Raw genomic sequence first — 14,786 nt, forward strand, 5'->3', positions numbered from 1 at the left:
ATAGATTTTTGTTAGGCAAGGGTTATGGAACCAAGGCGGGGAGATGGAGTTACGATACAGATCAACCCATAATCTAATTGAATGGTGGAACAGGATCAAGGAGCTGAATGGCCTCCTCCTGTTCCTACGTAGTAATGGAAGAGCCAGATTTGTTCCTTCATTCATGACTAATGGGGCAATGACCAACCGCAGGAAAACGTTCAACTGCCACTCACCAGTTTCTTCCGTTTTTTGGTTTTAGCTGGTTTGTTTTCTTTCTGCTTTTTCAACAGTTTCTTCTTCTTCTTCTTCTTTTTGGCACCTTCGCCTTCGGAGTGCGCCTCGACCTCCTCTTCCTCCTCCCCCTCTTCTGCAACGAGGAGCAAAACAGTTTCATTCAGCACCTTCCCGTGCAACGCATTGGACTTTTTCGGTAATTACACAAAATAAGTATAAGAACATAAGAAATAGGAGCAGGAGTAGGCCACACGACCCCTCAAGCCTTCTCCGCCATTCAATAAGATCATGGCTGATCTTCTACCTCAACTCCACTTTCCCAGCCTTTCCCCATATCCCTTGGTTCCCTTAGTGTCCAAAAATCTATCGATCTCAATCTTAAATATACACAACGACTGAACATCCAAAGCCCTCAGGGGTAAATAATTGTGAAGATTCACAGCCCTCCGACACCCTCTGTACTGATGACTTCTAGAAAAAATAAATACATCTGCTGCAGTATTGAAAAATTATGTTCAATAGTAGATAGGAAGCCTAAATCAGATAAAATAGGAATGGTAAATAAAAATGGCATCAAGTACTCCCAGGTCAGGTAAGATAGATACAGAGTACAGCTCCCTCTACACTGTCCCATCAAATAGAGTCATAGAAAGGATACAGCATCGAGTCCGTGCCGGCTCTGTGGAAGAGCAATCCAGCTAGTCCCACTCCCTCGCCCTATCCCCGTAGCCCTGCACATTTTTTCCTTTCAAGTACTTATCCAGTTCCCTTTTGAAGGCCATGATTGAATCTGCCTCCACCACCCCCTCGGGCAGTGCATTCCAGATCCCAACCACTCGCTGAGTAAAAAAGTTTTTCCTCATGTCCCTTTTGGTTCTTTTGCCAATCACCTTAAATCTCTGTCCTCTGGTTCTTGACCCTTCCTCCAATGGGAACAGTTTCTCTCTATCTACTCTGTCTAAATACTCCCAGGGCAGGTAAAGCTCCCCCAACAATGCCCCATCAAACAGTCCCAGATTAGTTTAAGCATGGGTTAGATACAGAGTAAAGCTCCCTCTACCCTGCCCCAAACAGTCCCAGTTTAGTTTCAGCATGGGTTAGATAAAGAGTAAAGCTCCCTTCACCTTTGAAATGCCCCATATTCGACCATGCAAGACAACACAACCCTGCTTTGACTCTTGCGATTGCCAGCGGGCGTCATTGGACAGGGATCATGTTTTGAGTGATTTTTGATTCCCCTCTCCTCCCTAGTCCAGAGACACCTCGGCCAAGTTGTAGGACATTCCTAGATTGGTGGTGAATTAATTAAGTTTTTATTTGTTTCTTTCCGTTATTTAAGTTCTCCTGCCAAAGTCACACATCATTCCCTGAATGCTATGGGCCTCTCCCACTACTGCTCCATCCCAACTGCTGGGAGGTGCCCAGTGAGCTGTATTACCCTTGGAATATTCCATGTCAGTACAGGGCCTTCACTCACCACTTTCCAACTTGAAACTAGGAATTCGTAACTACAAGTGCCTTGGTGCTTAACAATAACAACAACATCTTGCATTTATATAGCGCCTTTAACATAGTAAAACATCCCAAGGTACTTCACAGGAGTTGCTACCAAGCCACATAAAGAGATGTTAGGACAGGTGACCAAAAGCTTGGTCAATGGGGTAGGTTTTAAGCAGGACAGAGAGGGGGCAAGGTTTAGGGAGGGAATTCCAGGTCGTGGAGCCTAGGCAGCTGAAGGCACGGCCGCCAGTGGTGGGGCGATGAAAATCGGGGATGCGCAAGAGGCCAGAATTGGAGGAGAGCAGAGATCTCGAAGGGTTGTAGGGCTGGAGGAGGTTACAGGGATAGGGAGAGGGGGCGAGGCCGTGGAGGGATTTGAAAGCAAGAACGAGAATTTTAAAAATCAAGGCGTCCCTGGACCGGGAGCCAATGCAGGTCAGCGAGTACAAGGTGGGGGGTGAAGGGTGAACGGGACTTGGTGCAAGTTAGGATACGGGGCAGCAGAGTTTTGGATGAACTCAAGTTTACAGAGGGTGGAAGGTGGGAGGCCGGCCAGGAGAGCACTGGCCCTTGACTGACCATTTTGTTCTAAATATAAATTGTCATTTGCTGTTTGCAATCTTTTTTAAAATCCAGGATGTGGGCAAAACTGGCAAGGCCAGCGTTCATTGCCCGTCCTTAGCTGCCCCGGAGAAGGTGGCCGTTTGGACCTTCTCCTCGAATCAAAGATTTCTTTGTACAACTCAGTGGCTTGTTTCAGAGGACATTGAAAGTTAACCACATTGCATGGGACTGGACTGGGTACGAGTGGGGGGGGTGCGCGCAGGTTCCCTTCCCTGAAGGACATCAGTGGGGACCAGCCGGGATTTTACAACAAGAAGATGGCTTTTGTGGTCATTTTGTCTGCTACCAGCCCACAAATTAGCTGATTTATTGAATTTAATTTAACAGCTCAGTTACATGGAGAGTCTAGAAAAGCTGGAATTGTTCACAGACGACAATAGCGCTGTTATCCAGCAGGCTGCCTACGATTGTGAATTGCACACACGCACGCACGTCAACGTGACAGTGCTCCTCACACTCGTGTGCAGAAAGCTAAGCTCCCGACAGCTAGATTTTGAATGTTTCAAGAATCGTGTGGGAGCATTCATATTAAGCAATAACTTTTAAGTGTTCGCTTTTTAAATGCGATAGTTTCATGGAAGGTCCCAGATTCGACGCTGAGTTATCGAATCCCTTTATCTTTTTAAACACCTCGATTAGATCACCCCTCAACCATCTAAACTCAAGGTAATACAAACCAAGATTATGCAACCTGTCCTCATAATTTAATCATTACATCCGACTGATAGTCGTGCAACGTAATTTAAATTTATAATATTCACAGGTAGAAAGGTCAGCATATTACATGTTGAGAGCAGTAAGGGCGCCACATGGCACGTTACATATCAGAGGCAGCACACGCGGTGGGGGGGCAGCGCACGTTACAGCAGGCAAGGGCAGCACATGTTAAGAACAGCAAGGGCACCACATGGCACGTTACAGGTATCAGAGGCAGCACACGGGCTGGGGGCAGCACACGTTACAGGGGGAGTACATGTTACAGGGGGCTGGGGGCAGCGGACGTTACAAGGGGCGGGGGGGACACTTTACAGGGGATGTCGCAGGGGGCGGGGGGACACGTTAGAAGGGGCAGGGGATGGGGGGACACGTTACGGGGGATCTTGCAGGGGGGTGGGGGGGGGGAGAGACACGTTACGGGGGATCTTGCAGGGGGCGGGGGGGGGACACGTTACGGGGGATCTTGCAGGGGGCGGACACGTTACGGGGGATCTTGCAGGGGGCGGGGGACACACGTTACGGGGGATCTTGCAGGGGGCGGGGGGGACACGTTACGGGGGATCTTGCAGGGGGCGGGGGGGACACGTTACGGGGGATCTTGCAGGGGGCGGGGGGGACACGTTACGGGGGATCTTGCAGGGGGCGGGGGGGACACGTTACGGGGGATCTTGCAGGGGGCGGGGGGGACACGTTACGGGGGATCTTGCAGGGGGCGGGGGGGGGACACGTTACAGGGGATCTTGCAGGGGGCGGGGGGGACACGTTAAGGGGGACCTTGCAGGGGGCGGGGGGGACACGTTAAGGGGGACCTTGCAGGGGGCGGGGGGGACACGTTAAGGGGGACCTTGCAGGGGGCGGGGGGGACACGTTACGGGGGATCTTGCAGGGGGCGGGGGGGGGGGACACGTTACGGGGGATCTTGCAGGGGGCGGGGGGGACACGTTAAGGGGGACCTTGCAGGGGGCGGGGGGGGGGGACACGTTAAGGGGGACCTTGCAGGGGGCGGGGGGGGGACATGTTAAGGGGGACCTTGCAGGGGGCGGGGGGGGGGACACGTTAAGGGGGACCTTGCAGGGGGCGGGGGGAACACGTTACGGGGGATCTTGCAGGGGGCGGGGGGGGGGGGAAGGACACGTTAAGGGGGACCTTGCAGGGGGCGGGGGGGGGGGACACGTTACAGGGGATCTTGCAGGGGGCGGGGGGGGGGACACGTTAAGGGGGACCTTGCAGGGGGCGGGGGGGGGGACACGTTACGGGGGATCTTGCAGGGGGCGGGGGACACACGTTAAGGGGGATCTTGCAGGGGGCGGGACGGACACGTTGCAGGGGATGTTACAAGGGGGGGCGGGGGGGGAGCCACGTTACGGGGGATCTTGCGGGGCGGTGGGGGGAGACACGTTACGGGGGATGTTACAAGGGGTGGGGTGGAACGACACGTTACGGGGGATCTTGCGGGGGGGGGGGGGGGAAGACACGTTACGGGGGATCTTGCGGGGCGGGGGGGGGGGAGACACGTTACGGGGGATCTTGCGGGGGGGGGACACGTTACGGAGGATGTTATAAGTGGCGGCGGGGGTCGACACGGCACAATTTTACTGACAGTAAAGAGTTAAAAGTGCCAGCCGCCCGCTGAGCATGCGCGACAATGGCGGCCGCGCTGTTTTTCTGGCCCAGAGGGAGGGAGAACTGGAAATTTCCATTCGTCCCCCCTCCCAAAGAGAAAAAAAAGGAATACATCAAACAACCGGGGCCCGCTGCAGCTGTCAGAGCCTCGGAGCTCAATACAACAGGCCCCCGCTGACCGGGGGTAGGGGGAGGGGTACAGAATAAGCAATATGGGCGGGGGGGGGGGCGGGGATGGAAAATAAATCACTAAAATATCGTGAATCTTATGAGATGAAGAAAACAAAAAAATGCCGGGAAGTTATTACCGCAACAACAACAAAATTGAGAAAGAAAATTTAAAGGCGAACGGCGAAGAGGAGGAGGACGCAAATAAAAGTTGGCCGACCAAAAATAACGACCAAGGCGAGAGATGCGGGATGAGGGGGGGCACGACCCTTTTATTGATCTTTTGAGTGACAGACGCGGCCGTTAAGAGGCGCGCGTGGCGGGCGGCGGCGTTAAATTTCAAATTGGTGGCTCGAGACGGTTGGAACTAAGGGGGGGAGGGGGTGACGGTTGGGCGGCAGGCGCGAGGGGGAAGAGGAGCAGCAGCAGCAGCAGCAGCAGAGCAAGGGGAGGGGAATTAAACCAGAATTAAAATCATAAAAGCAGCAAGGGGAGGGGTGCAATATCATTATTGCAGTCGACTGTTCGCGATGCATTCCATTGATAAAGCATATCTACATTTTTTTTTGTGCTTATTTTAAATTTGATGTGATCGTGCGCGGCTGGCTGGCTGTCTCTCTCGCGCTCACACACAACACAAAAAAAGAAGCGTGCGGCCCGAGGGGAAGCGGAGCCGGTCCGGGTTCGGGCGGCGCGCGCAATTTCTTTTTTTTTTGCGCCACTCTCTCTCTCTCTAAGGTACCTGCCGCTGGCGGGAAAAGCTGGTCGCGTTCGTCCATCTCTTCATCCTCTTCTCGCCTCAGTGGAGATGCCATGGCCTCAGGAACCCAATAATAATAATTTTAAAAAAAAATAAAACACACATACGCAGCCTTAACTTCCCCCCCCCCCACTCTCCTCCTTCCTCCCAACACACACAAAAAAGTTATCCTTCACACTTTAGTTTTGTTTTTGTCTTTTCCACCTCGCAGCTTTTTTTTAAGGAAAAAACAAAAAGTTCAAGGGACTTATCCAAACCCCCTCAAAAAAATGTTTTAATATACAAGGGGAAGAAAAGATGGCGTCCAAAATATTTTTCAACCCCCCCCCTCACATCAACATCATCATCATAAGAAGGGGGGGGGGGGGAAGGTGGAAAATTAATCAGTGCTCATGCTCAGATTGACGTCACCCCCTCCCGTTGCCACGGACACGGGGCATCCCATAATAGCTCCAGTTAACTAGTTAGAACTGAGTCACGTGGTCTCTTAACCAAGTAACTAGGGGGGAACGACGACTGCCATTCTGGTCAAGGTGGGGGAGGGGAGCCCCCCCCCCTCCACTGTATCACTCGTGTTAATTAACAGATTGATAAGGATCTTCAAGGTTAATTTGCTAGGTTTCATAACCTTTTTTTGTTGATTTGGCTAATCTATATATTCTTTATACATTTTCTGCATTAAGCAAAGGAAATTATTTCTTGCCTCCTCTTCACAGCAACTTGTAAAAAGAGCCAAGATTCCTTTGCAACTCGCCTTCATTTCTGAACAATGTGCATTTTATTCATAAATGTGCCCCACGGCATTTTTTGTTCAAGACCTACAAACTCATTGCCCGATTTATTGTCATATTTTTGTATTAAGATGCATTAAGCAGAATAAACAATGGATTTGCGACAGCGCAGAGCTCCTGGTGAATTCCCAACTTGGCTGAAACCTAGAGGTTTTGGCACTAGGCTGAGTCTTTGCCTTCATGGCAGGTCCCTCAGGTGGGAAGCTCTGCCTGTGTATGTGTGTATCTGGGGACATGACAGAAGTTGAAACACTTAAAAAAAAATCCAGATGCTCCAAACATAACCCTAGAGAGATAAAGTGGAGGACCCACACCCAAAATATTAACCGGTTTCTGTTAACGTGCTGCGTATTTCTAGAATTTTCACTCTTTATTGCAAAAAGTTTCAGTATTTAAGATTTTGCATGAAGAGAATATTAACTTTCTGTTTTTTAATATTTTTTTGCCCAAATAATTCTGAGATGTTTGAGGCAAACCAGAATGAAGTGTTCAGGATGTGTTTTTGAATGTAATTGCTGAATTAAGCAGCTTTTAACCAGTAACTTGCTTTTTGTATAATTTGGTAATACTGAAATGGACCTAACAAGAAAGAAAGCTAAAATTTATATCTTTCACGTTTTTGGTGATTTTGGTTGAGGGAGGAATATTGGCCCAGGACACCAGGAGAACTCCCCTGCTCATCTTTGAACAGTGGCCGTGGCATCTTTCACGTCCACCTGAGAGGGCAGACAGGGCCTCGGTTTAACATCTCATTCGAAAGACGGCACCTCCGACAGTGCAGCGCTCCCTCAGCACTGGCACTCGGAGTGTCAGCCTGGATTATGTGCTCAAGTCTCTGGAGTGGGGCTTGGACCCACGACCTTCTGACTCAGGAGGGAGAATGCGACCATCTGACATTAATCCAAGCTGACATTAGTGTGTAACAAGTTATATATACTTTACATAATAAAATTCTTGTGCCAGAAGAACCAAATGTGTACCTTTTTCAATTTGTCTATATGGGACAGAAATATACAATCCTGGATTTTGATTTCCAGATTTTACGCAGTGTATTTGTGCGTGGTTCTATCAAAACTGACAGCAACTAGTTCTTTGTAAATGAGTGCTAGCTGAAATATCTGGAGAGGTCGCTAAAGACTCCAGGATTCTATTCAGAGTGCGTTTTCAATATTTGAAAAAAAAATAATTTTGTGAAAAGCTCATTTAAGGATGAAATTAAGGTTGTGTTTGCCAAATCATGAAGTAATGGCGTTTAACCTCTGCTCAGTTAATGGACCTATAGAATTTTTGGGAACAAGGCGACCGTTTTTCTGGATCAAAACCCCCGCCTACCCACCCTCTCACCTTATCCCGCGATCCCTTCTCTCTCCAGAAACCCATCCAATTGCCTCTTCAACCCATTATTACTGTCTGTTCCTACATCCTTCCTTGTTAACTTAATCTATTTCCCTTTGAGGGATAATGCTTAGCCTGGAATGTCTCCTTACATCCTTATTTCTTCATTTTTAACCAGCATCCCCTGATATTTGAACCCTTCACCTTGTCAACTTGGTTAATTGACTTAATTCCTGATTTTTTTTTAAGATCAAAAGTTGTTTAAAGTTGATGCAAGTCTTTTAAGTGCCTGAGTTTTGCACCTCATTCCTAAAATTAAAACTCTCTTGCTGCAAGCACTTCAGATAAACAGTAAGCCTACACAACACCCAGATACCTCGGAGGACATGGACCCTGCCCCTCTCTGTTTCAACAGGCATTGTTGGTATTTGGCCATGGTAATTAGTACAGCACATTGCAGACCCAATGATGAGATGACACCCTGGTTATATCTTAATATCTTATTTTAAGGATTTTTTTTTCAAGGCTGGGGTCAGTCTCTCCTTCCATACTGAGCACTTTGATTCAGTGCGGTCACTAGGCTCACGTAGCATGTTGGTACCGTATGCTGTAGGACACATTGCACTTAAATCAATACATTTCCAGTCTGATTCTCTTCATCCATCACCTCACAGAGATGTTGCATTTCACACAGAAACACTGAGGTTTCTCTGTAAAACACGGCTGGCTGAATTCTCTTGCACTTTTGTAAAGTCCAAGACAGTCATTTACAACTGACATGTATGTCCTTTCTAGCAGGGGTCCCTTAAGCTGAGATTCCCTCCCCCCCGCCCACCTTCGTCCAGAGGTCCGTAATATCGGAATTACATGGAATGTACACCTCAGAAACAGGCCATTCAGCCCAACTGGTCCATGGACCCTGAACCCTGCCCCAATATCCCCCTATTCGCTTCTCCCTCATGTATGCATCAATATTTTCTGCTTCATCAACTCCATGTGGCAGCGAGTTCCACATTCTCACCACTCTCTGGGTAAAGAAATTCCTCCTAGTTTCCTTATTTGATCAGTTACTGACTATCATATTTAAACCCCCTTGTTTCTCCACATCCACCCTATCGAACCCCTTCATAATTTTAAAGACCTCTATCAGGTCTCCTCTTCGTCTCCTTTCCAAAGAAAAGAGCCCCAGCCTGTTCAATCTTTCCTGATAGTTTCATCCTCTCAATTCTGGTAACATCCTTGTAAATCTTTTCTGCAGTTTCTCCAGTGCTTCAATATTGCCTTTTTATAATATGGAAACCAGAACTCTGCACAGTACTCCAAGTGCGGTCTAACCAAAGTTCTATATGAATTTAACATTTACCTCCCTGTTTTTGTATTCTATTCCTCTAGAAGTAAACCCCGGTACCAAGTTTTCACTCTTTAAGGCCTTATCTATTTTTAGTGATTTATTTCTCTGTATTCCCAGATCTCTTTCTAGTATCACTAGCTGAGACCAGCTAATACAGCACAGACTGGGGTTTAAACCCTGGATCATCCTGGAACTATAAGGGTCAGTAACAGGGAAGTTACTTGCGAATTAAACCTTTTCCTAGGGCAGTTTATTCTACAAACCCCTCCACGTCCAGTCCGCCTAATAAAAACTCACAGCCAAAGTAGAAGTCTTTCTATTCATTTCATTGCTGTTTGTGGGATCTTGCTGTGCGTAAATTGGCTGCAGAGTTTCCTACATTACAACAGTGGCTACACGTCAACAAAAGTACTTTATTGGCTGTGAAGCGCTTTGGGACGTCCCGAGGTGGTGAAAGGTGCTATATAAATGCAAGTTCGTTCTTTCTGTTGGGGGAGGACAGGATCAGAATCGGCTGGGATGACTCCCGCTAGCTGAATAACCTGCCGACACTCGCCCACATTCTTTTCAACCTTACTGGTGTCCTGCATTATTGGCCTCTTGCCTGGGTTTAAAAAAAGTTATTGAGGAGAGCATGTGTCTCAAGGGAGTAAGAACATCAGATGATTGCTATAGTTCTTTTTTATCAGTATATAAAGCTCTGGTCAGACCCCATCTGGAGCACTGCGTTAAGTTCTGGGCACCGCACCTCAGGAAGGATATATTGGCCTTGGAGGGGGTGCAGCGCAGATTCACCAGAATGATAGGGTTAAATTATGAGGACACGTTGCATAGACTAGGCTTGTACTCCCTTGAGTATAGAAGATTAAGGGGTGATCTAGTTGAGGTTATATCATCGAGTTACATCGAAACTACAGAACAGAAACAGGCCATTCGGCCCAACTGGTCTATGCTGGCGTTTATGCTCCACCACGAGCCTCCTCCCTCCCTACTTCATCTCACCCTATCAGCATACCCTTCTATTCCTTTCTCCCTCATGTGTTTATCGAGCTTCCCCTTAAATGCATCTCTGCTACTCACCTCAACCACTCCTTATGGTAGCATGTTCCACATTCTAACCACTCTTTGGGTAAAGAAGTTTCTCCTGAATTCCCTATTGGATTTATTAGTGACTATTTTATATTCATGACCTCTAGTTTCAGACTCCCTCACAAGTGGAAACATCTTCTCTGCGTCTACCCTATCAAACCCTATCATTATCTTAAAGACCTCTATCAGTTCACCCCTCAGCCTGTTCAACCTTCCCTGATAAGGATATCCTCTCAGTTCTGGTATCATCCTTGTGAATCTTTTTTGCACCTTCTCCAATGCCCCTATATTCTTTCTATAATATGGAGACCAGAACTGTGCACAATACTCCAAGTGTGGTCTAACCAAGGTTCTATACAAGTTTAACATAACTTCTCTGCTTTTCAATTCTATCCCTCTGGAAATGAACCCTAGTGCTTGATTTGCCTTTTTTTATGGCCTTATTAACCTGCGTCGCTACTTTTAGCGATTTGTGTATCTGTACCCCTAGATCCCTTTGCTCTTCTATTCCATTTAGACTCTTATTATCCAAGCAGTATGTGGCCTCCTTATTCTTCCTACCAAAATGCACCATCTCACACTTATCTATATTGAAATCCATTTGCCATTTACATGCCCATTCTGCAAATTCATTAATGTCCTCCTGCATATTGACGTATTCTTCCTTTGTACGGTGTTTAAGATGATTGAAGGATTTGATAGGGTAGATAGAGCGAAACTATTCCCTCCGGTGGGGGGAGTCCAGAACAGGGAGCATGAGCTTTAAATTAGAGCTAGGCCGTTCGGGGGTGACGTCAGGAAGCACTTCTTCACACAAAGGGGGGAGTGGAAATCTGGAACTCTCTCCCCCCAAAAAGCTGTTGAGGCTGGGGGGTCAATTGAAAATTTCAAAACTGAGATTGATAGATTTTTGTTGGGCAAGGGTATTAAGGGTTAGGGAACCAAGGCGGGGGTAGATGGAGTTAAGATATAGATCAGCCATGATCTAATTGAATGGCGGAACAGGCTCGAGGGGCTGCTCCTGTTCCTATGTTTTAAACTGAAAATCTTTGTTTCTGAGACAATGCAATTTCTTGACAGTAATAATAAACTCAGCCTTCTTGTGTAGAAATCTGCTTAGATACAATTTCTTTGTGTGAGCTGTCCTGTCCTTCACTGTTGTGCTCCACACTCTACCCATTTTGTATGAATTCCAGTCAGGGAGCACCACCTGGAGGACCTACAGTTATAGCACAGGGAGATGTAATGATGTGGCTGACATTTATGTAGCACCTTTTCACATCCTCAGGATGTCCCAAAGCCCTTCACAACCGATGGAGCACTTTTGAAGTGCAGTCACTGTGTGCAAACTCAGTAGCACACAGCAAGATCCCACAAGCAGTAAATGAACAAATGGCCAGTTAATCTGTTTTGGTGGTGTTAGTCAAAGAAGGAATGTTGACCCAGGACACCTGGAGAACTCCCTAGCTCTTTTTCACATAGTGCTATAGGATCTTTTACATCCTCCTGAACAGGCAGACGGGGCCCTCGGTTTAACATCTCTTCCAAAAGACGGCACCTCTGACTGTGCAACACTCCCTCAGCAGTGCACTGCAGTTAGGCTACGTGCTCAGGTCCATAGTGGGACCTGAACCCATAACCTTCTGCCTCAGAGGCGAGAGTGCGACCTACCGAGCCAAGCTGACACAGAGGCTTTATTGGGTTGTGCTCGCTGACCTACATTGGCTCCCGGTCCAGCAGCGCCTCAGTTTTAAAATTCTCATCCTCGTGTTCAAATCCCTCCACGGCCTCGCCCCCTCTCCTATCTCTGTAACCTCCTCCAGCCTCGACAACCCTCCGAGATCACTGCGCTCCTCCAATTCTGGCCTCTTGCGCATCCCCCAATTTCCTTCGCCCCACTATTGGCGGCCGTGCCTTCAGCTGCCTAGGCCCCAAGCTCTGGAATTCCCTCCCAAAACCTCTCCATCTCTCCCTCTTCTTATGACGCTCCTTAAAACCTACCTCTTTGACCAATCTTTTGGATGCCTGTGAGAAACTTAACTGGACCAGCCACATAAATACTGTGGCTACAAGAGCAGGTCAGAGGCTGGGTATTTTGCAGCGAGTGACTCACCTCCTGACTCCCCAAAGCCTTTCCACCATCTACAAGGCACAGGTCAGGAGTGTCATGGAATACTCTCCACTTGCCTGGATGAGTGCAGCTCCAACAACACTCAAGAAGTTCGACACCATCCAGGACAAAGCAGCCCACTTGATTGGCACCCCATCCACCACCCTAAACTTTCACTCCCTTCACCACCGGCACACAGTGTCTGCAGTGTGTACCATCCACAGGATGCACTGCAGCAACTCGCCAAGGCTTCTTCGACAGCACCTCCCAAACCCGCAACCTCGACCACCTAGAAGGACAAGGGCAGCAGGCACATGGGAACAACACCACCTGCACGTTCCCCTCCAAGTCACACACCATCCCGACTTGGAAATATATCGCCGTTCCTTCGTTGTCGCTGGGTCAAAATCCTGGAACTCCCTTCCAAACAGCACTGTGGGAGAACCTTCACCACATGGACTGCAGCAGTTCAAGAAGGCGGCACACCACCACCTTCTCAAGGGCAATTAGGGATGGGCAATAAATGTTGGCCTCGCCAGCGACGCCTACATCCCATGAATGAATTTTAAAAAATCTCCTTGTGTGGCTCGGTGTCAAATTTTGTTAATAATCGCTCCTTGGGCCGTTTTTCCAGGTTAATTGGACTATATAAATGCAAGTCGTTGTTAAACCAATGCTTAACTATGGAGCAGCAGTGCGTGATTTAGGCTGGATTCCAAAGTGACTGTCCTCGTCAATAAATCAGTGTTGACTCAAATTGGACATTGATTGGCAGTCCATCAGTGAAGCTCATTGAACGCCTAATGGCTGTGTCCCAGAATGTCAGTTTGTGCTTCCAATCTTCTGTCACGGTGACTATCTAATCTTAGCAGTAACGCTCGAGGGGGGGGGGGGGGGGGGAAGAGACGGCACCTCTCAGCCCTGCAACCTCAACCGCCAAGAAGCACAAAAGCAGCAATGTCATGGGGAACACCATCACCTCCATGTTCCCTTCCAAGCTTAACATCATCCTGACTCGGACACACACAACAACTTGTGTTTATATAGCGGCTTTAAAGCTGCAAAACGTCTCAAGGCGCTTCACAGGAACGTTATCAGACAAAATTTCACACCAAGCCACACCAGATGTTAGGACAGGTGACCAAAAGCTTCGTCACAGAGGTAGGTTTTAAGGAGCGTCTTAAAGGAGGAGAGAGGGATAGAGAGGCGCAGAAGTTTAGGGAGGGAATTCCAGAGATAAGGGCCTGGGCAGCTGAAGGCACGGCCGCCAACGGTGGAGCGATTAAAATCGGGGATGCGCAAGAGGCCAGATTTGGAGGAGCGTAGAGATCTCGGAGGGATTGTAGGGCTGGAGGAGGTTACAGAGATAGGGGAGGGATTTGAGAACAAGGATGAGAATTTTAAAAATCGAGGCATTGCCGGACCGGGAGCCAATGTAGATCAGCAAACACCACCAGTCCTGCATTGTCGCTGGGTCAAATTCCTGGCTTTCCCTACACTACAACATCATCATCACAAGGACCGCTGCGCTCCAAGGAGGACGCCCACCACTACCTTCTCAGGGCACCTAGGAATGGGCAATAAATGCCAGCCTTGCCAACAACACCCAGGAACAAATAATAATCTGGGGGAGGCAGGGGGGCAGGGGGGGGTGGGTGGAAGTGTCTTATTAGGATACTGGGAAGTGTCATATTAGGATACTTGGAATGTACAAGTCAGAAAGAGGAATACTGCATGAGTTATTCCGAAAGGCCTAAGTTGAAAGAGATACGACGACTCCCTCAGTGTTAGTGAGGAAATTCACTGCCTGGAGCAGTGCCAAGCCAAGCAGCCTAGAAGGTTCTCAGGGAGATATCTGTACACTGACTGGGGTCTCGCAGTCCCCTCCCTCAGGGAGATATCTGTACACTGACTGGGGTCTCGCAGTCCCCTCCCTCAGGGAGATATCTGTACACTGACTGGGGTCTCGCAGTCCCCTCCCTCAGGGTGATATCTGTACACTGACTGGGGTCTCGCAGTCCCCTCCCTCAGGGAGATATCTTTACACTGACGGGGGTCCCTCAGTCCCTCTCCCTTAGGGAGATATCTGTACACTGACGGGGGTCCCTCAGTCCCTCTCCCTTAGGGAGATATCTGTACACTGACTGGGGTCTCTCAGTCCCTCTCTCACTCACCTGACAAAGGGGATAATCTCCGAAAGCTTGTGATTTTAAAATAAAATTGTTGGACTATAACCTGGTGTTGCAAGATTCCTTACATTTGTCCACCCCAGTCCATCACCGGCATCTCCACATCATCCCTCTCTCAGGGACATATCTGTACACTGACTGGGGTCTCTCAGTCCCTCTCTCTCAGGGAGATATCAGTACATTGACTGGGGTCTCTCAGTCCCTCTCTCTCAGGGGGATATCTGTACACTGACTGGAATCTCTCAGGGAGATATCTGTACACTGACTGGGGTCTCTCAGTCCCTCTCTCAGGGAGATATCAGTGCACTGACTG

General features: G+C 48.5%; 1 protein-coding gene across 10 annotated transcripts in view; it reads right to left on the minus strand.

Moving 5' to 3' along the window:
- The window catches only part of chd3 (chromodomain helicase DNA binding protein 3), a 110,399-nt gene extending 104,462 nt beyond the window's left edge, over positions 1-5,937 (minus strand). For 5 of the 10 annotated variants that reach the window (XM_067972032.1, XM_067972031.1, XM_067972034.1 and 2 more), the window contains exons 1-2: positions 5,591-5,935; positions 216-349 (exon numbers count right to left, since the gene is read on the minus strand). In XM_067972032.1, coding sequence (XP_067828133.1) covers positions 216-349; positions 5,591-5,663 — 207 coding nt within the window. In that variant the 5' untranslated portion in view covers positions 5,664-5,935. Of the gene's footprint in view, positions 1-215; positions 350-5,590 lie in introns of all 10 variants that reach the window. The other 5 variants (XM_067972028.1, XM_067972029.1, XM_067972025.1 and 2 more) reach the window with 3 other exon arrangements.
- Positions 5,938-14,786: the final 8,849 nt, after the last annotated feature.

This window comes from Heptranchias perlo, chromosome 35 (genome assembly GCF_035084215.1).
Source record: "Heptranchias perlo isolate sHepPer1 chromosome 35, sHepPer1.hap1, whole genome shotgun sequence".
NCBI lineage: Eukaryota > Metazoa > Chordata > Chondrichthyes > Hexanchiformes > Hexanchidae > Heptranchias > Heptranchias perlo.